The following is a 25383-nucleotide window of genomic DNA, read 5'->3' as shown; positions in this document are numbered from 1 at the left end:
AAAAACTCATATTACAGTTATCATCATAGTAGCTGACATTATGCCTAGGGCTGGCAGAATAGCCAAAAAAGAAAAAAAAATTAATGATAGGTATCCTTGCTCAGCCCTTTCTATGAGTTTTCCTCCAATATCTGTATAATGGTTGCTTTATTATTTATAGCACAGATTTTTTTTACATGTCCTGAATGTTTACTTGTCCCTAAAGGTCCACTTCTATTAGTCATTAGCCTTCTGTTTTAAAAAAAATTACATCATTCAAAGATGAAGCATAACAGATGCCACGTGACTTAAATGAACTGCTGGATAATTACTAATAAAAAGTGAATAGTTTGTAAAGTTCCCTTAGGCTTTCTATAATCCATGTGGATGAATACTTATGAACAAATTATTAGAAATCAGAAATGATTCCCAAATGATACACAAACAGAAAAATGGGCCAATGTATTGAATAATCTATTTGCAATGAATAAATTGACCATCTCTGTTCATAGCATAGGCTCTTGTGCTGTCATGAATCCAGCCTAGAAAATGATCTAACAGACCTTTCTAACATTTGAAACAGTGATTTGGCCTGGACTCATATTCCAGTTTACTAAGTGAATGCCTTTCTGTCAAATTCAATTGCAGATACTCATAGTCTCTGCATCATCAACAACTAATCTAAATGAGACCAGGAAAAACCAGAGCATCATGATGGGAACAAATACTGATGTAAAGGATGATCTGTGTCAAAGAAAAGCAATGGGAGAGAGTGACTGCCAGCAGCACCAGGAAGGGAATGAAATGACAATGGGGAGCTATGGAGGGAGTACTCTGTTGCTGTTGTTGAGCCAGTGAATCACCCACTGCTCTGAACTATGCTTGTGCAATGTCCATGCTGCGAGGCAGTGCCCTGCTGCAGCAGAGGCAGGACTGAGAATGGAGATTCATCTCCCTGAGGTCCTGAATGAGACACAAAATATGCTGCTGTCTAAATAATCATCCTATAACATTTCTGTCATTTCTGATGAGCTGGTTTAAATGTGTTGCACCTCTGATACATCCTTCAGTCCTCCTGTGCATTCCTCGGGGCAGAGACGAGCGGAGAAATTAAATATGAGTGTAACCAACCAACCTATGAGGCAACTCATCCCTGGAGCAATTCACCTCCCTTTCCAAGCAGAGCACTGTGTGGCTGCCTGTTTTACTGCAACCAGCACTGGGCATGGAGCCTTTCCTGTGGTTTGTTATTGTCAGACATGATCATGCCACCTGCATAGGCTGTGTCAGTCCCATGCTCAGAGAAGGTCCCTGTGGTCCTCAGAGGACAGAGAATAGTCCTCCCTTTCTGAGGGACCATGGCCATGGCCACATTTGGTTTCCTCTCTGCCCTGATGTACAAGTTGGTTGCAAGGATGTAAGGGGTGAGCTCCCTACATAAACCTTGAGAAACTTCTGCTGGAGGGATGTATCTTTGCTGCATCTCAGTATTAGGCTGGTCTGACAGATGCACAGGAGCCTGCAGAGAATTATGTGGAACAAACCATCATGATAAAAAACCTCCTTTTGCATCCTGACCCACTGCACTTGTATTAAATATCAAAAGACTTTTTCCCATCAGAGCACTAATGCTACACTAGTGAAAGTTGTTCCACAGAGAGCAGATTACTGCTTAGACATGAGTAAAAATCATGGCTCAAATGACACATATGGAGGCCCATTTGGGGGATTGAGTCTTTAGGCTTCTTGTTCTGAAAACTCTTCAGCACATAGAGAGCTTCCAGCCTGTGCCTGTGTCTCACCAAAGGTATTTGCAGAGTTATCTTCTGTAATGCTTTGCTGAGGCAGAATGTGAACTGACAAATTAGGGTCTTAGTGACTAGTTAATTTTTAGTTTCTGAAGCTGAGGGGAGAGAATAAAGACAAATGAGGAAGGAAAGAAAAGAAATACATAATAGAAAAAGGAAAGTTTCATCATATGGCATTCAACTGTATAAAATATAACATCTTTAAACCAGCCTCTCTGGAAATAAGACATTTAAAGGTCACGATAACTAAGGCACAAGGATAATGTGGTGTTTTTTCACTGAGTTCACAACTCTCTTTGTAGAAACTCTGATCTGAAGGGAAAGGACATGGCAACTTTAACTTCATCTATCCAGCATAGCATTGGCTTTGGCCAGCCATTTTCCACCATGATCCTTTCTCATGTTTCCATCCCACTCAGAAGATGTCTCTTTGGTTGTGTGCATTTTTTAAAATAAAGATGAAGTATTTGATGCAGACATATTTTTTAGCAGGAAGCAGGTTTGGTTCTGTATTTCACACCACCTCTCTCATCTTACCTAATAGGTTTTTACAGAGCCAATTATGGTACATAATGATATTGTAGCCAGGAAGCATGAAAAGAAAGATAGCTCCTGCTTCACACAATATTCAGGTCTGAAAAGAATTTGTATTGATTATGCACCAATGAATAGGAAAACTCAAGGGGTGATTTGTGTTTATAATTCATATTGTTTTATTCCAGCTGTTTTTTCTTTCATAGTCAGAGAACCACAGATTTGTGAACATGAACGTCTGACCTTAACATCTTATCTTAACCACCCTCAATAAAACAGTGGTTCACTAAAACCATGGCAACCTAAAATAAACATTGCTTGTTTGTCTTAAATTGTGTCTATGAAACTGTCTAGTCCAGGCTTTGGCCAACAGAGAGTTTGCATTGATGCAGTGAAAAAACTGTAGAGATCAGGTACAAAGGATATGTGGACAAAGCTGGGCATTCACGACAGTGACATGCCTGTATTTATGGTGCGTTTTGGCCTAGTCACAGTGAAGGAAATCCATAGAAGCATACTTACAGTCAACCAGATTTTAGAGGACCTGATTCTGAAACACCAGGAAACAGCCCAGTTTTTCCCAGACCTCAGCTGGAACTGCAGCAGCCAAGATTCACCATGACATGTAAATCAGAGGCAGCATAAACTCAGGGAGTGCCTCAGAAAGTCTGGGAGCCTGATGGACTTGTGTGATACCTGGCAGCTGCTAGGAAATGTGGAATTACTTTATACTTTCAGGTATCTTTGAAATAGGAAGTCTTTGAAATGTGTCTTTTATGAGACCTCTGTGTAGCAGACATAAGATTACCTCTCTAATGGTGGCACATGTAGTTCTATTGTGAAAGTCAGACAAAGCAGGCAAATGACACCAAACTATGGAAGATAAATACTATAAGCAGCTGTAATAGAACAATCACAAGCAATTTTAGAAATGAAGAGCACTAAAAGGAAAGGGGTAAGTCAGAGGATGCACACAGGGAAAATGCAAAACTGTGTATCATTTTCAGTCCTGTTATCTCTCATAATGTCTTTGTTCTTGAGTTCCCCAAACATATTTTGGGAAAAAAGAAAGATAATAAATTATGGTTTTCCTATGATGAAAGGTTGGAGAATAATAACATTAGAAGAGGATAGAGTTAAAAAAAAGGAGGAATAAAAATAACATGAATTTTGGCTATAGTTTCTAATTTCTTGTGTAAGTTTTCTAAAAAGTCCCACAGCTTTGCACTGTAATATGTCCTCAGGTAACTTTATTCATTGATTTTTGCAGTTTCATAAGCAACAGGAGACATTTTGATCTTGACTTTGCTTCAGTAATTGAACGGGAGAGAGGAGCAGTTAGTGAAATATATTTATTTATGCACTATTCCTCAATCTTCTGTCTGCTCTTTCATGTTTTTTCTCCTTTTGGTCATTATGCACAGTAGAGTTAACTTAGAGAGTTTGCATCATCGAGAGCATTTCAGAACTATAATGCATCACTAATAATGACACTGCCTATGTCTCTAGGTCGTAAGGGCTCTGCAGAACTAACCATCCGATACTCCACGCTACATTTGAAGAGATAATATTGTTCCTGTTGAAGGTTATTCTGCTGCCAAGACAACTTCTAGGGAGGATGGGAGAGGAGAGGTGGCATCTTCATTCTGGCTGGCATCTTTATTTTGGCTGGCATCTTTACTATTGAATTTACAATGGGCACTACATTATTGAAAAGCTGTGGTATTGAAAGAGAGAATTTGCAACCTCTACAGCAAACTCCTGATTCAATGATAGCTCTGACACAGGCAGTTGCTGTCTTTAGAAACATTTAGTAAACACTGTATTTCTATCAACACGTTTTTAACAATAGAGGTAGGACTTAATTCTTATTTTTCTGTGTTTTGAAATCTAACCCTTGTTTGACTTGCTTATGTAGAGTACATTTTTGCTGTTCATCTATATCACATTGACTGCAGAGGCTAGAAGGATTGACTTCCATAATTTCCTGGCATACTTGAAAGTGAAAAATCTTAAATCAGAAACAATAGGTATGAACCCCGCAGCCAGAGCCACAGCATCTTTGTCCAAGCTCAGCTACTACATCGAATGCAATGTAGGGAAGTCTCCTCTTGGAAACAAGATGGCATTTCATACAGTTACTGAATCCACAACGGAGGTTTGAGAACTATTCTGATAGGATTTTTAGGTTGATATTCTTGACTTTGGAATAATAAACTTGTAGCTAACAACAGAAATTATTCCTTCCTCTCTTATGTGACAACACACATAGGTATTTTTAAACCTTAATGTAAAACCATGATTTTTCTGTGGCTGTGGAACCCTCCCCTCCAGCCATCAGCTCCCTCTGCAGACACTGGGGAGAAGTATATGCTGCAGTGAGCCTCTGTTTATGGCAGCATTCCATAATGAGATCTGCAGGAATCATACATTCCTGCTAGAGGCACAACCTAGGTTCAAAACTATCTGTGCCTGGTGGTATTCTGCCTTGATCCCATGGCATAGTGTGGATGGAACGATTAAAGATCAGGGACAGGCATGGGTTTGTAACATCATGAAAGGCAGGCAGGCAGGCAGTGAACAGGGAAAGATTATTCACTGTTTCATTCAATCCCAGCACTAGAGACAGCAGGTTTGAAGCAATAAAAGGGTGTACTTTTTGACAGCACTCTAAATCACTCCCTGTTCCTGGCTGTTGTTGAGATCAGAAGTATCAGTGGGCTCCGGAGAGGACTAGACAGGTCTGTTGATGTCTGAGAAATAGGATGATTCAGGTGCAAACTCTAGCAAAGTTAAATTTTTGTTAGGTGCTAGAAAGATATACCAAGGGAGGATCCCAATTTAAATATCCTTTTTCTCAGTCCGTCACTAACAACAAATGTTGAAGACACTGCACAGAGCTAAACTTCCTATTTCTAATCCTCTGTGAGACTTCTTATGTTCTTAGGTACAACTGACTTCTGGAGATGAACAGGTCCTTTTCTTGCATGTTTAAGATTAGGTCTTCATCGGAGACTGATGATTACTTTATCCAAAATTCTATTCCAAAGGTGCATGGTGACTGATACTTTTTCTAATATTAGTTCATGGATCATAAACCACAAAAATAGTGTCTATATGCTAATAATCACCTGTTGAAAATGAAGCTGTAGTTAACCTACATGGCTCTCTTTGTAAAGAAGGCCTAAAGGAATGTGAAACAGGATTTTTATCCATTTCAGCTAGTGGAACTCTGCTCATGGATACAGTACAGTATGGGAAGCGACACTCTCATAGTATGCTCAGTGAACAGAAAACTACAGGGACAAGCAACCCACTTCTCTACATTGCCAGCATTCTCCTGGGCTCCTGTTAAATTGTTAACACAAAGAAGGTTTCTCTGCTTGTTCAGAGCAAGTCACTGAAGCTCTTTAAAATGCTGAATTACTCCATAGGTACATGTGTGCTGTAGGCTTTAGTAGGATTTATACCACTATACTAGAAGTGAACACTGAAATATGGATGACTTTAAATTAATTCATTCTTTTTTTTTTTTTCCTAAGACTCTAATAGTAACACCTAAAATGTGTTCTGTGTACCAAAAATAAATAGCTGCCTTTTCACTGGAGCATATGTTTGACCAAAAGGAGAGCTGGGTAGGATGACCCTGAAAACAGTGACATTTGCTATTTTTCTTTCAGAAAACATAGCTTACCCTGTCCACGTGAGCTATTTTAAAGCCCACACAGGCACAAGCTGTCTTGGCATTACAGTAGCAATAAGAAAATGGTGTTACAGTGTTTGGCTTGCACAAACTTCCTACATCACCTAAAAATAACTAAGTAGCACATTTGGGAACTATTACGCAGGAGGTGCCTGTACAAGCTTATCGTGTGCATAATATGTTTCCTGGGTGTGTGTATACTTCTCATATGTCTTTCGTAAAATGTAGCCTTCCTGGGAGCAATTTTGAAGGATTTTCAGGATTTTTTTGCCTTTGCTAAGATCTGTAAAAGCCTTCCAGTCACTGTGTGCAGCAGAACGGTGTGATGTCCATGTGATGCTCAGCAGCAGAAAATAGCAGGTTGTGCTCCTTCAATCCTCCAGCAGCTCTTCCCTTTGGTGATGCACCATGACCAAACCACGGCAGTTTAGCAACAACAGGGAAAAAACTGCCAATTCCTCCCAGCAACTGATTCTAATAGGGCAACATGTCAGCATGTGTCTGACTGGAAAAGAAACCCATCTGGAAGGTGATGCTAAAATGTTGCTCATTTGGTTCAGAAAGCTTCTCTCTCTCTCTCTTTTTTTTTTCACCCCACAAAGATTCAAGATGTGTTACAATAAGCAGGGCTGCATAACACTAAATAATTGCTTCTAGGCGAAAAATGGAAGAGCTTACTTAGGGTTATTAAGTCCTATCTGCCCACTCTCAGACTTCATTTTCCTCCACCTCCATAGTCATGGGCTGAGGCAGTTGGCTGAGGTATAAGGGCCAAAGAGAATACAGTGGCTAATTTTTAGGTTATGTCTAGTTTACGTAAGTCTGGTTAATCAATTCTCAATTTGTTTTCCTTCCTTCCTTCCTTTCTTCCTTCCTTCCTTCCTTTCTTCCTTCCTTCCTTCCTTGCTTCCTTGCTTCCTTGCTTCCTTCCTTCCTCGCTCCCTTCCTTTTCTTTTCCCTTTTTTTTTCTCTTTCTTTTGTTCTCCAGGTCATATCACAGAAGTAAACAGTTTAAGTGGATGTCTCAATCCTGCAATCTTTACTTTTGCAAAAGTCCTTTTGTAACTGAGGAAATAAAAGCAGGAGGAACACACACCACAAAATGTCCTTTTTTATGGGAAAAGCAAGGGAGCAAAATAAAGTAACATAAACAGGAAAGGAAAAGGAGCTCCACAGTCTCGTGAGCTCACCTTCGTAACATCTCACCTTCGTAAGAAGTTTTTCCTTTGTATTTGTGACATACTGTTTACAGCTTCCCCTTGCCAGAGTCTGCACAAAGAAAACTGGGAAGGTGAGTTGAGATCAACCCCTCCTTTTCTGGAAACTGGAGAACGTGTTTGCACTCAGCATCATGGAATCTTACATTTTACATGAGGACTGGATTTATGGTCTGCCAAGAGTTGCAAATCCACCTTGTTTCCACAATAGTTCCTACACTGCAGAGCTTTTATTTTTCAACTTTATTATTCATCTATGGAGAAAAGAGACTGCTTACTCAAATTGTCTTCATCCTCCATGGTGGTTGGGCCAGGACTCAGGTACTTGAAGGGTGCTATGAAGGTTGACAGTATGCTCAGTTTTTCTGGAAGAAAACAGAAGAAAAGATACATATAAAATCAGTACTCAGTCAATGCATTCAGTTCTACTTCACAGTTTTACTGAGGTCAAAACATCTCGGCAAGTCTGTTTCTTTTTTAAAATTTTTTTCTGACTCTACAATCCCACCAAAATTCACTGAGCTTCGATGAATTTATTACAGCTGGCACAAGCAAACGCCAAACACACATTTCTCCTGGTTTCTGACCCCATGTAATGTTCCTTGGCTGCACTTCCCAGCAGTGGTGCCTGAGCACTGCAGAGTGCAGGATACTTGAACTGGTCCAGCTGGGATCAGGGGAGGCAGTCAGCCCTGGGAGAAGGGACATGAGAACTGCTCTAATGGATGAGACCATCAGCTCCAATGCATGAAACCATCAACTCCTCTTGCTTTCTCTCCCTGATGGAAATTGAAGCAGAAGTCTTAGAGAAAGCTCAAGGGTCGATAGTACAAGAGGCTACAATGGCTTCTAAATCTACAAATTGTTGATATGATTTTTGGGAAACCCTTATAGTGTACACAGGAAGCTATTATTCATACAATAAGAACACTATTTGAAACCCCTCTTGTGCATATTCATATTAAGTGCTGTTCCTTTTAACAGCAGTTTCTGTTTATCCTGCAGATAGTAGATGGCAGAAACATTTACTTCCATGTGCCACGATCAGAATCTGCATAAGATGCCAGGACAGATTCAGCAAAATGAGAACTGATACTGATTTATACTAGCTTAAAATTTGGCTAAGGATTTATCTACAGGGAAATGCTGAAGTTAACACAAACACTAGAAACAGAGATATATTTAAATATTTTATTTCCTTTGATAACTAATATATTTATCTGGACCTTTACTTTGTTTAGGCCGAATTCCTCTTGACAAACTATGGGGACCTTACTGGGGACCAACATTAAAAGGGTGTCTACTTGACAGAAGAAACAGAAACACACCTTACAAAGGTGATCCACAGCTTTGAAGAACTCAGTTGCTTTCCTAAAGTACTTGTCTGTTTAGAGAGCCTCAGCTATGGCTGAGGAAATAGGTAACTGAGGCTCACCTATTTCTTCAGGTGGAAATGCTCTGCATCCTGCACATTGTGAACAATGCTGGCCTTTCATCCTGTGGCAGAAGCATCAAAACCAGACCAAAAATATATTCTTTCAAGTGACCCAGGAAAAAATATTTCTATGTGGACTTTCTTTATTAGTGAGAAAATATTTCTCTGAATTTCCTTACACTATCTGTCTGCTAAACTACCACAGGTCTGGAAGATATTCCAGCTGAAGAACTTTCAAACTTTTTCAGCAGCACATCTGTTAGCTTTTTGGTCTGGTTCTTCCTACATTTGAAAATAATCCTTGCTCTTGTTAAAGACTGTTATCGGAACCCATCAGAAATGACTGCATATGTTTGCCCTTAGCTGGGTAACACTACAGCTCAACTCTGTTACAGGAATTCACAGTAAAAGCTGACTGCTCTTTGTTAAGTAAATACAATGAGCAGAATAAAAGATTGCCTGAAGAAAACCTTTTTCCGTCCAGAAACCTTTCAGCCCAGACTAATATATAATTAGAGCACAAATTAGCCTCCTTCAATTGCAATTTCATTAAGGGATTGCAGTGATGTCAGGAACAAAAAGAATGAAGCTATTTATGAACGCTATAGCCAAAAGATTTTCCTAAGTGAATCCTTTGATACTTTTTTGCTAAGGCACTGCTCACTGAGAAATGTGGTGTCTCTGTATGACACCATCTCACTGCTTGTGAGACTGTTGGGTTGTGATCACAATAAAAGCTGGTATTCACTCCTGACTTTCCCAACTGGTTTCTTTGATTAAAGTGAAAAGAGTGTAGGCTTTTGGGACCTAATCCAAAAAACTACATTTGGAAAGGGGAATGCTTCAGATGAGAGACATAGGATCAGGGCAGCCCTTGGCTTCAGCACCAGCAATGACTGTTGTGTCTGGATACTGAGATGCAGTGAGCTGAATCCAGAGTACTCCACCTGGGCCTGACTGCTGACAGCTGTCATATCTTCAGAACTAACCCTCACGACACTGGATGTTGCACACAAACCTAAATCTTTGCTGAGAAAATACTCTCACTTGTCATAGAGAGTTAACTCATTAACCAAGCAATGAGGACATGTGCTTTCTTGCTGCAGTGACTAATGCTTACTTCTGCCACCAATCAAAAAGCAAGCCCATGTAATTTTATACTATATTATTACTAGTTAAATAAATATTTCATGATTTAGTTTTGTGCAATTGATAGGTGAAATTTACTATGTGGATTTAAAATTTATCAATTTAATTTTCCTTTTGCCTTAAGGGATTGTTTAGCCATCCTAAGCTATTGTTATTACTGTTTCTCATCTCTTCCCAAAGACCTTGCTGGTGCCTTTGCTTTGTGTGACAGAGAAACAGGATGTAAAATTTGCTGCACACTTAGAGCAGCAATGGATGGGTTTGTGTCAACCAAACTCAAGCAGGCTCTAATAACAGGATATCCTTCCATCAATATAGATAATAAAGATTGTAGTTCAATATTTCAATCCATTGGTTGAGCAATGGAAGATTTTCTCCTCCTCTGGAAGGAGGAGAAAGGCAGGATTTTGAGTGAGGTATATAAAAAGAGAAAAGCTGTAGTTTACACGTTGCACAGATGAATTATTGAGCCTATGGAGGAGGAGAAGATAAATGACAGGGTAATTAAATGTACATATTTACAGGGAAATAATATGGCTAGGTGTAAAACTATTGGTATGATTGTGCACTTCCATCTTTTGCATGTTATTGCCTATTGCCATACAGACTATGGGGCACTATTTCTACTTTATTATCAATGGTGAAATTCAGCATTAATTTAGTTTACCTTTTCAGAACAAGATAGGGGAGTTGTGTATTCACACTTTATGGTTCCTGTGTATGTTAATGCCCATCACAATTAGCCTTATTTGCTTAGCAGTTTGATAAAATCTTATGAATAAGAATAAAGGACAAGTTTAGATTAAAAAAAGACATTCAGAAAAATATCATTAAAGCTTCCTTTCTTCTCTCACTCTCTTCTCCTTCCATGATTTCTTTTTTTTTCCAAAAAGAAGCAATGACAGGTAGCCCAAAATTAGAGCATCTATTTTTACTTTATAATTGTAAATGTTCTCTGTATTTGTTCCTGAGGAAGTTATTTTCCAAAGCTAGGAGAGAGGGTTTAAGAGAAGAAAGCAAGACATTTCAAAAACTCTTTTCTGCAGAAAGGCAGAATACATAACCCTACATTTATGAGAACCAATACAGGAAGATATTATTGCTTGCATTACAGTTGTACCAGAAGCGTCTGATGGCATGAAGAAGAGATTTCATGAGGGCTTACATGGACAAAAAGGAAGCTTTGTTTACAATGGAAATTGAGAGACAAAGAGCAGATATATAGGAATTTATTTCTAGTCACCCTGAAACACTAACGCAGTATGATAGCATCATGTTTTGTAGTGCATTCACTGTAAAAACAGCCTTCCAAGTGGAAATCTGCTCCAGTACTCTAAGCACAAAAATCACCATTTCTCCTGAGAAGAAACCTCACTCCCCTGTTTTGGAATGGAAAAGGATTTTGGTTTACTCTTCTTAAGGATATATTTTCCAGCAATAGCAAATAGTTAAAAAAAAATCATGAACACTGTTTTGACAGTAGCCATATAAATAACTTAAACAAATAATAAAACCCCATGGGCCAAGATATGTTTTGCATGAAATAGAGAAAATGGTTTAGTTTGAATGATTCAGCAAAGCCTGGCATATAAGGCAGGCAGCCAAGTTTCCACTAAAATCTGTTCTTTTTGTGAAGTTACTCTTGCCCTGGAGATGTAGTCAGAAGGCTGGTCACAGGTCCTGTAAATACACTTTTATTGTGAAGACAAGAATACACATATACAGCTATAAACAGCATTCATGCCCTTCATACCTGTCAGTATTTAAAGGGCACCAGATAATACAGCTTGATCATCAACTCCACGGAAGTTCTTTCACTCTCAATCACCAGAATAAAAGCAGTGGAAACAGCAGGAGCTCAACACTTTTAAAAATCAGCCCTTATAGATGTTGGACAAATTGTTTAGCTTTAAGAAGAGCAGACTGAGTGGGGTCATAACAGCAGCCTGCAAGCACATAAAAAGCTGTTGGATAGAAGAAAGGAGCAAACTGTATTCTATGTGCATTAACACAACTAGAAGTAATGGACTTAAATTGCACCAAGGAAAATTCACTTTAGACATTAAAAAACCCCTTCCTAACACTAAGGATAGTGCAGCGCTGGGATGGCTTGTCTGGTGGGGAGGTTGAGGAGCTGTTGGTGCTGAAGGGCTGTAGGGAAATGGTTTGGCATCTGCAGGGGGTTACACTTGTCCTTGGGCCCATCCTTGTACTCTCCTATCCCTATGGACCTCAATAGAAAAACTTGTCCTAACCATGAGATCCTGCAGCAGGTTCTAGTCCTTGGAAACTTGGAAAAGCCAGTATTGTCTGCTAATATTGGCTAATCTCTAAGCAGAAGTTTGTGGCATGCTCTTTTACCTGGCAGCTAATGAGAATTATTAATAATTGTTTTTTAAAAATGCAACCTCCAAAGCCAAGAAGGATTAGACAGATGCAAACCAGCGGCTTGCCAGATCAGTGTTAACAATATTTTACTGAATTTTTTCATTCTCATATTCAAATTGATTACTGTAAACTGCTTTACTTGTCAGAGGTTTCTTCAAAAGTATTCTTTTAAAAACACAATGTGGACATTATAAACCAGTCCTAAGTAATTCATTTGGTTTTTGCAGAGTATGAAATTACTCAGGAAGGGACAAATGTGATGCAATAATGTAAACTCAGCTGCAAAACCTCTTGGGAAAAGCCTTTTTTTTTTATTTATTTCTCTAAAGCAACAGTTGCAGCTGGATACATGGATAGTTACATTTTTACAGTTGTGTTAGCCTTGATTTATTTTGAAAGAGGGGGGATACAGGGAGAAGAGAGCCTGCACACCAGGAGATGATTCTTTATCTTCCTTCTCATATCTTAGTTGGCTCAGGCTTGGGCTGACAGTGACTGACAGGATGAAGTGATTCTTAACGCAAAAGAAAAATATGCCAAATTTGTGGGGAACATAACAATGTCTTTAAACCACAGCACTTACTGAGAAGGGCTCACAGCCTTCTAAATTATGGCTTGTACAGCCACCATGCTGCATCATTTAGTTTAAGCAGCCAGTTTCTAGATAGGGATTTACTGGCGTGGTGTCAGAATCAGCCTTTACAGCTGAGTTTGACAACCAGCTGCTGAGTCACGGATGTCTGAGTGTGCAGGGCTTCAGCAGAATTGCCCAAGTGGTTTTTGCTTCACAGGCAAGTAGGAAGGCCCTGTGTGATTCTCTTTTATACCCACACTGACAAAGCTGCTCTGGAGTGCCTATGAATTGCCACCACAGTACCGGTGGGGCTGGGAGGACAGTCTGTCCATCTACTCCAGCCATATTTAAGTTGAAAATGTGCCTGCCCTAAACCCCTTCAGAGGGCTGATGTTTCTGTGCAGACACAGCAGCAGCTTTGGTACAGCTGTGTGCTTCTGCAGCAGCTCCAGTTTGTTGTCTTGCATGGGTAAGTTCAAGTCTGCATATATTTGCAAGGGGCTGTTGGCACATGCCCATTCCTCCTTGGTTTCTGCTTTTTCCTCTCAGCCCTACACTGTGAGGCCTGAAAGTGAACTTTGCTGTCACCATGGACCCTTGAGAGCCATCAGTCAATGCAACCTGAACAGTACATCTGGCTGAGCAGCCCGGGGTAGGAAAAGCAGACTGTAGACTGGAGGATATGAAAGAGTTAAAATATGTGGGACTGTTCTGTCTGCAGCTCTGTTGCTTGCCACCCCTGAGACTGTGGCCTTCAAGGTGGGCAGTTACCAAAGGTCTGCTTCTTGTAATTGATTTTCAATCCAAGGCATTTGAAGTGATATCCCACCCTGGCCCACGTGGGAACAATAGGGAAAGCTTTTCTTAGAGGTAGCAGAGGAATACGTGGAGAGAAAAAAACCTCCTGGTTAAATATGATTTTCGACTGGAACATTTTTCTTAAAAGCAGGGAGAAAAGGTAACATTCAGATTAAGGGATTTAGGTTTTTATAAGGAAAAATGTACTCAGCATTACTGGTTTTGTTCTCTGCTTCAGCAAAGACCTGAGAAAAAGACATAAAATATCAGAGCACAATTTTTTTTAGCCTGATAACCAGAAGGGAAGAAAAAATCATGGAACATTTAGATAGTCAGCATTTCAGGCGAAGGTTTTCAGCTGCATGAAGCAGGTTGTGCCTTGAGTTAGAAGTCAGAGGTGTGAACCTGGAGCCATGAAATCTTCCTCTGAAACAGGGCAACAAGCTGTTCAGTACGATGCAGCGCCCAGGCGCAAAAGCACTTGCCCCTCTGCCTTGCCTGCAAGTTGAATATGGTCTGCCAAATGCAGGGGACTTCTGTAAATAGATCTACTTGCTGCCTTTATAATTTATTTATCTAGTTCTTGGGGCATAGAATACCTTTCTGCTCTATTCTTGTTCAGTGCTTAGCAAAATGGGATCTATGTCCAAGATGAGGGCTCTGAAATGCAATTATATTAAGTAGCAATAAGAGTTTATGGTATTATGATACTGCAGAGAACATTGAATGTGAAACATCAGTTAGCTCAGGGGTCTGGCAGCTGGACTAATCCTTTGTGCATCCTGTTCCAGCTGTTTGCTGACCCAGAACTGCTACCCTTGGAAAGCTTTGGAGAAGAAATGTTTTACCAGAGCCAACCCAGCCCCTAACAGGCAGTGGCAGGTTCATGCCCTGTGCTCTGGCTGCTCTGCAGACCTGTGTCCCACCAGTGCCTCCACCCATGGCTGCACTAATTTACTCTGAGGCCAAAGCAACTTCGGGTTTATCACTGAGAAAGCAGAAAGGATCAGCATAAAAGCCATGCATGTGATTTGTATGAATTCGTCCAGTATGGTCTGAGATGCATGGGGATGTGTTTAATTGCTTGCAGTACTCATTGGGACATTATTTCTTTCTACAGTGGTATGTCCTACAGCTCTCTTCTCCTGCATTTTCAGAATGGAGATGATGGGGTTTAGCTGCAGATTCACCCTATGAATGTAAACAGGCATTTGCATAGACAAACTTCAGGGGCTGTACTTCAGCACTCCCTAACAGCACACTCCAAGCACCTTCACTATGAAAGACCATTTATAGAATGAAACACGTTGTGTTGTAAAATATTAGTTTCTTATTACTTCCAGTAAAGAGCAAAGTAAGTAAAAACACAAGGTGGTTGATGGATTTTTTATAAGAAAGGTATTGTGTATGTGTGTTGTTCTCTATTAGATTCCATGGAAATCAATTTGAAATCCAGTTCAGCCTAGTAAAATTAGATCTAAAACTATTTAATTTTGTTTCTCTCTCCTGATGCCTCGCTTGAGGAAACATGGAGATAAAACCTCTTGAGTTATTATCAGTTTATGTGCATCGGTCTGCCTGTGGAGTGTACTATATTATGTATTTCTAAGTGATCTGGCTGTGGCTTGGAGATGGCAGTGTAAAAATCACATCTTTGCAAACTTCTTTTGCTATCTGAACATTCATTTTGAAAATATTTTTATTTTGCATTCTATAAACTATGACAGGGTTTTATTTCCTATTTTTTACCCCCATTTTTTTAGGATGTTATCACTGTAGAAAAGAGGAGAAGCACAGAGAATAAATTGCATGAAACCCATCAGTTCACAATGTGTGCTCAATGGAGATGCAATGGAAAGCATAAAAATGTCCAGTGGATTTTTTAAGCATACAATAAATCTTTGTGATTAACTGTGACTATTCAAGTGTATGCCAAACAGTATTACTAAAGAGCAAAACTCTTCAGTCATATGGGTAACTAGTTTGGCCATGAATAAGGTGAATAGACTAGTATCTCATTAGCTGGTGTCTACATACAACTCTGCACTACTTAAGGAGACTTTGCTAAGCTGAGGTGGAAAAACTATATGAAAATTCTCTATTTGTGTTAAGAGAAGTTTGCCTATTACTAATTTAAACCTGTCAAATAAATTATGATTATGTGAAACATGAGTGGTTTATGCCAGAGTAAGAGCACCAAAGCTAGTAATGGTATTCAAAAGAATGCCTGGAGCCGGTGAAGCTGAAGGTTGAGGAGGCAAAGTGGCTGCCTTTGCAGGCAGTAGGACTCTGAATGCAGAAGGACATAGAGGATACAAAGCTTTGTGCTGCACTATCTGATTTTGAAATGGTTTGTCACCTTCTGAAACCAGCAGTTCACTCAGGTACATGAATTGTAAGGCGGGGCTGAGATGTTAAAACCAAACTTCAGTTTTCCAAACTCTGACTCCAAGTTCAGCCACCATCTGCTGTAAGAAAGACTGAACAACCCTAGGAGGGACTGATTTCATCAGCGTGAACATGTACAAATAAATGCCTCCTGAGATAAGTACAATAAATGACTCCCAGAAGATGCCTACTGATTTTACTTCGGACCTGGACTATCGATTTAGACTCAAAAACCTAACTTGTGGATGTCCAAAGTTAGGAGACATGATTTCTACCCTACCTTGCCAGGAAATCTTGATCTGTGTTCTGATGAGTGTTACCAATGCCTGTGGCTGGATTATATGGTGCAGTGGGAGATGTCCTGCTTTCCTGAGCAATGTAGTCCCAGAAAGAAGGTTCTAGTGTTGACACATTTTTTTGAGAGTTTCAGTCCTTGATCTTAACAGAGCTTTGGGTAATGAACAGAAGGATGTTACTTAAAGAGGGATCAAGTCTCCTTTATGCTCACAGAGCTCCCACTGAAGGTATTCAAAGAACTGCAAACACTAGGACTTGCTACATGGGGAAACTGAAGAAGATATTTGTGTAGGTGCAGTGTGGATGAACAACTAAGTACTTATTTTATACCTTGTAAGATGATAGTTTCACTGTAAAGTTTGGATCATATAACATGGGCATAACAATGTGCTTCACCTCAACACGAAAAGCTCTTTTAGTTCTTTTAAGATTCCATTTGCCAACCTGCAATAATGCCCGTGAAGGCACATGCAGATATAGCTGTCCATCTTCTTTCTAAACTGACTATGAGACCAACATGAAACAGCCCCAGCTGAGGGCAGACACTGCCTGTCAGCACTGCCATTTGACACTGTAACTCCCTCCTTCCCAAACTGAATACCTGCTTAAACATTACGAAATGAATGGTCTGCATCAGAAAGGTCTAGTCAGCAATTAGTGGTGAAAGGCTTTTTAAGATCTGTTCTTTGTTCATCTACTGTAAGAAGCCAAGTATGACCTCTCTCTCTTGTACTGCCATAATAATAATGCATATTTAACCTGAATCCTGCCCTAATTTATCCTTGGTAACACGAGGCAGTCTTGTGTTAACCAACCTGTCTGTGAGCAGAAAGTTAAAGGCACCACCATTATAATTTAGGGATGCTCTTACTGAGATGCATGTGCTTACTGAGAGCAAAAATTAGCTCCAGGTGATATAAGAGGGCTGAGATTTACAGTGCTTTCTCAGACAAGATGTTACTGACAGAATTCAGGTCTGCTAATTAGGCCAGTTATTTAAGTATTTAGGCACTTAAAGTCTCATTTGATCCTGTGGGAGTTAAAAGGAGTTAAGGGCTGCCCTGAGTTTGTCCTGGCTGTTGCTGATACTACAGTGCCTTTGACTACAAAGCAACTGCTCCAGTTTCACCTGTTAAGGCATAAGCCTTCAATATTTATTAAGCTTTCCATCACAGCTTGTAGAGAGTCTGATAGCCTTAGGTTCATCACTGCTACTTTGTTAGTATTTTCTTTTAGCCTTTTCAGTCTTTATTCAATCCCAACACAAATGGCTTCAAATCTTTTCCTTAAGAGTGGTGACAAAGGAAAAGTTTGCTAAAGCTTTACAGTGAAGGCCAAGTTTTCAGAGTGATGCAAAGGGAACCTGACACCTGACTCCCATCAACAATAATAATGGGGGTTATGCATCTAACTCTTTCTGCATTGTGCTGACATTGTACCCTTGAATGTTAGTACAGTCCAATAATTCTCCAAAGATGAGGCAGCTTATTTTCTCTGCCATTGCTGCTTTGCTGGCATTTTTATGGCATTCCCAGAAGTAATACCTGTCAGAGTTAGTACTTCCAAGGATGGCATTGCTTTGGGGTGATTGAGGATTGATGTAATTAAAGAGAAGGCAGTCTACTGCTTGCCTGTGGGTATTTTATATTAAGCGTTTCACCGCACAGCTACGATTGATGATTTAAATGATGACGAAGTTGGGCTGCTCTGTATGGGCAACAGTGATTTGAACTGTGAGTTCAGGGATGTGAGTCCTCTAATTTGCACTGAAAATTCTGAGAATGTGGCAGAAATAGAGCTTTCTAGGAAAACCACCACCTCCTCACAAACCATTTAACAAAGGAAGGTGTCCCTGCCCATGGAAAGGGGGTTGAAATGAGATGATATTTAAGGTCCTTTCCAACTGAAACCATTATATAAATAACACTACTGAAAACTTGCAGAAACTTGCCACAGGACTGGATAGTCCAAGTCACAGCTAGGGACAAGTAAGAATTGAGAATTATTTGGAAAAGAATTGGAAAAATCTGGAAAAAAAAATTACATCATTGAATAAATCCCCTGGGTGCAGTTGTTGTTGTCTTAAGTGTGATCGTCTGATTAAATCTACACATGGCTTTTGTATATCCACATCTGAAACAGCCACTGTAGTCTTTCTGTATAGTCAGTGAAGACTTAGTCAATATAACCTTTGACATCAAAATGCATTTATTTCATCCTAAAGTAAGTATGTGTTAGCCTTGTTCTGTAACTTGGACATGTTAAAAGCCATGTGAAATATCAGGCATACTGTTATCTCAGTGTTTACCCCTTAATAAAATGATGAAGTATTAAAATCCAACAGAAAAGTTGCTTTTTAACACTGCAGACAGAGTTTGATAAAGATAGTCTGGGAACATAAACCAGCTCTTTGTGCAGAAAGAAGAGGAATCTTTTTCTTCTCTTCCCTGCCATAATGTCCATAAACTCCAATTACATTTATAACTTTGCATTAAATAAAATATGTTGTTTTACACAAGCACTTAAAAAGTCTACTAAATATCCAATAACAGTTTTCTTTATTCCCTTGTTAGCAGCTGCCATGGCAGCAGGACTCACACAAGAATGAAAGTGATTTAGTGCATTGATTTGCAGTTGGCTCAGCCCCCTGTTCTCAAACAGAACTGATTAGCTTAGCAGGAAAATGCCATTTACTTTTTATCGTTTCTTTTCTGTTCATCTCCCTTTGGTGGCTGCCAAGAGGAACAGAAGGGCTGTAACCTCCTGAGCAGGTTGCTTGCTTACTTTCTTCAACTCGAAATTCTGCAATTCTAAGGACTAATTTGTCTGGATAGTTCTACAGCATCAGTACAGATGCTAGGGTTACTGCTTTGGTGTACTGAGAACAGGTCCCAGTGAGCTCTTTCAGGATGTTTCTACACAAAATTAACCCTGACTATGACAATCCTCTTTATGTCCAAAAAATTACATCATTGAATAAATACCAAAATAAATGTCCAAAAGTGTCCCATCTAAACCAGGATTTCAGATTTTTTTTTCACCATTTACTGGAAAAGCTAATAAGACAAAAAGGCAAAATGTCTAGCTGCAAAGGTTTCTTTTGAGTATCTCACTTTTGTTTCGTAAATTGATCCTAGGGCTTGTCTTTTAATATATAACATTTGGGGGACTGTGTATACATTTCTGTATCTCTGATCTTCTATATATTGAAGCTGCTGTGGAAACTCTTGATTCACCAGTTAAAAGTAAAGATTTTCTGCAGTGCAGAATGACTAGCAGCTGCAATAAAAACAGTGGGAGTCATTGAATTAGCAATTATTTTCCCTTGAAGACCAATTCATGACACAAGTTCAGTTTGCTTTGGATAAGAGTCCATAATTTCACGGGTCAGATCCTCAGCTGGAGTGAGTATCTGTGGCTTTATTGAACTCCATGAACATCCATGGAGTCATGCCAGCTGAGGTCAGTGGAATAACACTTAAATCAGTTAAGGTTCTGATCCTATAAACTTGTCATGACTATTCAGTCTTGTTAGGCCTTTCCAGTTCTCACGCAAACTGGTCAAAAATTCAATGAAGCCAAAGCTTCTCAGGGGTGTTAGATCTTTCCAAGTCTGTTTCTACTAAGAAATAATAAGGGAAAAAAAAAAAAAGAATGGGTGAGAGGCTGAAATTCATGGTTCAGAGTTATTTCTGGAAACAAAGATTAAAAGATGAAGAGAGGAGAGAGAATTTCCTTCCTACTTTCTAGCTGAAATTCACTCTTAATAATATTAATCCTTTTGGACCCTTTACAGTTAGTAGAGATGAAGAGGCTAATCTCTTCTACACTGGAGGCTCCATTAGTTCTACTAAATAGCTGGTGCAGCACCAGAGAAAAAAGTACATACACATTTACTTCCCTTCTCCTTTGATCTCAGCAAGAGATTATACAACAGTTCCCATATTCTGTTCTTTCATTTTAAAATGCAAAGCAATCTGTAACTTTCTTCCCTCCGGCACAGGAAATCCTGGTGAGGAGAGGGCCCCTTTGCTGGAAAATGTATAGCTCACACTTTTCAAATGTATCTAACTCCATTAGTCATGTGAATTCAATATCTTTTATTCCCTCATACAAGCCATCTTTCCTCCTTCCGCAGCAACAAAGAAAATCCTCTTTTCTGGTGAAGCAGGAGTTATTTGAACTTCACTGATGCAAAAGATCTCAGTCTCTGCCATAGCTAATGAACTCAGGGGTGTGCTGATTGGGCAACATGACTACAGCCCTATCCTAAACCACCAGAAAATAAAATACATCTTTACAGGACTTAAAGTACTACAGAACTGGGTATACTCACTGTCAGCAAAACCTCACTCTTTTGGTGCTATATACCATTTGTTCTGCCACTGCTGGCAAACTTTAATAATCATGAGTTGAATTTTAGGATAAGATCACTCATGCTTTAAACTCCACTGATTACAAAGGGAAACCCATGTGCTTGGCTCAGATATAGAAGTAAACATTTGGTCAGACAAATCCATAGTCATCCATCTGGTCATCTTCAGATCTCTCACACTTGCTTCTGTGAAATGTCCTCCTCGGCTAGCATCTGGGTTTTCTTGTGAAAACACAGACACAAGGTGGCAGAAGAAGGGAAAATAATGGCACCAGAGTGTAGACATAACACGGTGTCAGAAGGTGGCTGAGGCTCATACCTATAGCTGGAGGCATAGAAATATAGATACACAGGCACAAGGTTGTGGCCTCCAAAGTGGAACCTGTAACCCTGTATCAGAGCCTAACAGAGTTATTTAGGTTTGGAGAGCATCAAGCATCAGATACCTCAAAAAGGGGCACGCAGGTGACAGCCACCTTAGTGTGGTTTTGATGAAAGTAGTCAGTAATAAACACTGAAGGCTGGAGTGTATCCAAAATCTACTCCTGTTCAGGGCCTGGGGAGCTTGTAGTCACTGGGAGGGACTCCTTCTGTTTGGGACTTTTTCCTGAGGACTGATGTCCAAGCCCTGTCTTTCATGGGAGGAAATGGGAACAGGGATCACATCTTAGATGGGGATGGCAGTGAGGGTAGACCCTTGTGTGACACAGTTACTGCATTTACCCAGAGCAGGGCTGTGTCAGAGCTGGAGACTGGAGCTCCTGGGACTGGGACTGATGGCCCTAGAGAGGATGTGAGCAGGTGGGGGGGAGCCCTTAGGGACCTCCCAGTCAGCAGACTGTTAATACAGTCTGGCTACCTGCACATACAGTTCCACTTCTATGTATATTTTAATGCTCTTATACATACATTTTAACCTTCAAATTAGACTAGTGAGTTTTCAATGTAGGAAAAATAGTAACAGATATTCAACAGTAATCCTGCTCTTCCCCACTGCCACTGGAAGGTACTAATCCACCCAAAATAGGAGTCCTTGTGGCAATCACACACTTAATGACCATGCTTGACAAGGCCTCGCTTGGCTTCCAAGCCTATTGATTAAAATATACTGGGTTGTGACACACAGCAGAGACACTGTGAACTGCAACCACCATGTGACTTCCCCTGTGACCACCTTGAAGAAGACGCAGTGGTACAGGAACACACCTACCCCCTGGATCACTGTTCTGAGCACAACCCCTTTGCTGATAGGTGATCCTTTTGCTGAATGGGCCCCCAAGGAGCTGGTAGCAAGTGCCAGGATAGGGAAGAGCTCATGCTGCCGTGGGGGTCATCTGAGCAAGCCCTGATGGGGCCAGCCTGCAGCCTCACATTCTGCGGGTGGATGGTTCTCTGTTATACTGTCACACGTAAATTGTAATCTCAATTTTCACTATTAGAAATAAGCTGTGCTCTGATTTGTTCAGTTGTGTAGCATTGTTCAAATTCAGAATCCAGAAAAATGGGGTATATTTGGAGTTATGGGAGTCACATCTGTAGTGCCGTGGCTAAAGACATTGCAACTGTATGTATTAACTTTTCCAAGGCACTTGATTGTCCAGGAGCATTCAGAATGTTCAGGAACATTTGTGCTAAAAAAACTGAAGAACTTGGGCCTTGGCTGAGCTTCAGAAGATAGATTTGCTTCATATTTGTTCACAAAAGAGACCGAGAGAGAGAGAGATGGAGAATGAAAAGGTGACAGTTTGTCTCCAGAAGTAGCCACACAGTAAATCTCCAGTGAAGAGCTTTATTGGAAGAAATCCATTTCTACTATTCTACTTCCAGGCTTTATAGACAGTTATCAGAATAAAGGTACTTGTTTAATGCTGATGATTTCAATACAAACAATCCAATAATTCGTTTCCTTGGCCCTGAGTGACAAAACTTCAGAGTTGCGATGTGAGCTCTGCCACTTCCACAAATGACTTACTAGCGAGAAATGAACTTCCTCAATTCAACAAGAAATGGAGGAAAGCAAATCCGTATCTTTCCCCCTCCACCCCAAAGGAACAACAAGATCATAAAGTCATGCTCCACATGGCCCTGAGACTGTAAGGTGGGTCAGGCTATAAATTGAGGTCTGTGCCATTGACACGTGTAGAGCTCAAGATCTGTCTAGCTAATGTGTGCTGCTGAGAGAGTGATTTGTACCAAATTTGTTCAGTAGCTTTTCTGTTTGTATCACTTTGATTTTTCCAAATATATTTGTCAGAAGAATTTGCTCAAATGCACTTTGCAAACATATTTCAGCCTATGCAAACTATTTGTTTCGACTGTTACTACTCATGCTGTGTAACCAACCACCTAAGGCAAACTGCAGTTTTCCAGTGCTTTTGCAGATGACTGATCCCTGAAGTGCCCTGAACTGCTTTACAGATCTCTACTGTAATATGTTTCCAGTCACCCAATAAGGTTACCAAAAGCTATTTTTCAGTCACATAACAAGGGTCTCCTAACACATATGCTTAGTGTCCTGACAGAAATAAAACCAGTGATGGAGTAATTTACACACACAAAATTAGTTGGAAAAAGAAAATTTTCATGATTCTTTTTAACCCAGATATATTTAAAGTGTAAAACTTGCTTCCAAATCTCTTAATAAACTAATAAAAAATGCAAATTCTAGCTTGTGGAATTCTTAACTGTAATAAGTACACTAAAACTTCTAACAGATGCATATTAGGCCTTTACTTGGCATATCACTTATCAGGCTGCTGCTGAAGAAGTCTAGTGGTCTGGACTGCACAACTGCATCCACAGTTTGAATCCATTGGGTAAGTTAGGGCAATACCCCATGATTTTTACCCTGCAAAAGGAGATGTGATTTCTGCTCCCGACGAATGGCAGTGGATGTACTTTCCTAGTGAATAAAACCAGAGAGTCTCACAAGACTAAATCATAACATCTTGGCTGTCCCAGAGTCTTTCACCTGGTCAGCTTGATGCTTAGCACAGTAATGACTAAGGTTAGATGAGATGAACCCCACTCTGACTGTTTTGATTTGTTACAACTCCTGGTGCCAGATTGATAAAAGCCTGGTGTGTTAGTACAGAAGTAACAGCTGCGTTTATCTGCAGAGACCCCTCTGGAACAAGGGTGTTATTTTTATGGTTAGTTAGCAGGGATTTTAGGAATGAGCTGCAGAAGAAATCTGACTGCTAATGACACATCTGCAGGCAAAGGTGCCACAGCATTCAGAGTTCAACAGAACAGGGCTCTCAAACGTGCATCACTTGCCATAGCTTCATCTATCATATCATTGAAGTCCCAGGCACCTCTTGGGGACATGTTTATTTCTGAAAACATAGTTAGAAACATATGTTATAGGCCAGAATATTTTGCATTTTTTAATGGCCACCCTGGGGTCACACCCAAAGGCTTCCACTCTCTTGCAAATGACAAACTCTGACTCAGGCTGGGCATAACCCAAAACACCTTGTCATCACTCCTTGAAGGAACATCATTACATATGGCAAAATTAATAGAAAATAAAGATATCTAACCAAAAATAGACAACATGTATTTTTAAGTATAGAGGAAGGTCATTCGGCACTGTTATTTTGAGGACTCTGCTGACAGAGGTTTTTCTGTAACGTTCTAATTTCAATGCTGCTATCTATAGCTCTTTGTGTAGATTTGTCCTTTCAATGTGCACTGTTGTCAGTGGAAAGATACTGTAAGCTGGTTTCAAGGTGTGACTCAGAAAAAGCTGGCAAAAAAGATGCTCCGAAATTTTCAAAGCCATGTTGCGTATCTTCAATTCTTGTGGATACGCATGCAATCCTCTACAGCCCGGCAAATCCCTTCCATAAGCTGCCTCCCACCTACAAAACAGAGCCAAGGTCATCCAGAAGGATTCTAGCACATGTTTACCAACTCTTGTGGGCAACCTTGTATCTCTATTGTGGTTGATGTCTATGAGAGAGTGTACGTATCGATCACCTTTACATGCAGACACACATACATTTACAGGAACCTTTGTGGTTTTCTAAACATAAGCACAGAGTTTGTAAATGCTAGCTTCTAAAAACCTAAACACATACTGGACCCACCTACACCTCCGAGTTCTTGGCATCCAGCTAAGACGCTCATGATTGAAACAGGGTTCCCCATGTCCAAAAAAAAATCTTCATGTTTGTTTTGAGGAGTAAGGCTTGGAAGACTCACAGGCTAAATTTTAAAGCCATTGTGATGAGGCTTGTAGAAGGGAAATCAGGGCCATACAGAGATCTGGAAGGAGGTAGATCTAGACGAATGGTAGCTTTTCAAGAAGCAGCACAGAATATACATTTAGAAAGAAATCCCATTTTGATTTAAGATGCACAGCTATCCCAGATATTGCCTATAAACCCATTAGAAGAACAGGATTTCCTTTCTCACAGGGATGATTTTCTTTTTGAAGGTCTGTTATACACTATTATTGAAAGACCAGAAAATATCATAGCTTGTCCCAAAACAGTTTAGAGCCATGTTTCCTCTTTCTTACATGCTGCCCTTTTCTGACAGGCCGCTCAGGAGGATGATGGGGATTTACTGTTTGCTCTGTGGCACACAAAAAAAGCATTAAAAAAAAAAAATCCTCATGTAAATAATTGCATCAATTTTGCAATCAACCAGAAAACAAACAAACAAAATCTGATGAGGTCAACACTAAATATACTAATCTTGCCATACTCTGTATAATTAAAACAATTTC

General features: G+C 40.0%; 1 protein-coding gene across 1 annotated transcript in view; it reads right to left on the bottom strand.

Annotated features, from left to right (window-relative positions):
- Positions 1–25383, bottom strand: part of ADARB2 (adenosine deaminase RNA specific B2 (inactive)) — a 305220-nt gene that overhangs the window by 101797 nt on the left and 178040 nt on the right. Inside the window, exon 2 of the mRNA XM_032708225.1 lies at positions 7520–7606. Coding sequence (XP_032564116.1) covers positions 7520–7606 — 87 coding nt within the window. The remainder of the gene's footprint in view (positions 1–7519; positions 7607–25383) is intronic.

This window comes from Chiroxiphia lanceolata, chromosome 1 (assembly GCF_009829145.1).
Source record: "Chiroxiphia lanceolata isolate bChiLan1 chromosome 1, bChiLan1.pri, whole genome shotgun sequence".
NCBI classification, from domain to species: Eukaryota; Metazoa; Chordata; class Aves; order Passeriformes; family Pipridae; genus Chiroxiphia; species Chiroxiphia lanceolata.
The sequence above is the reverse complement of the archived record's forward strand: the minus strand, read 5'-3'. Positions and strand labels throughout refer to the sequence as shown.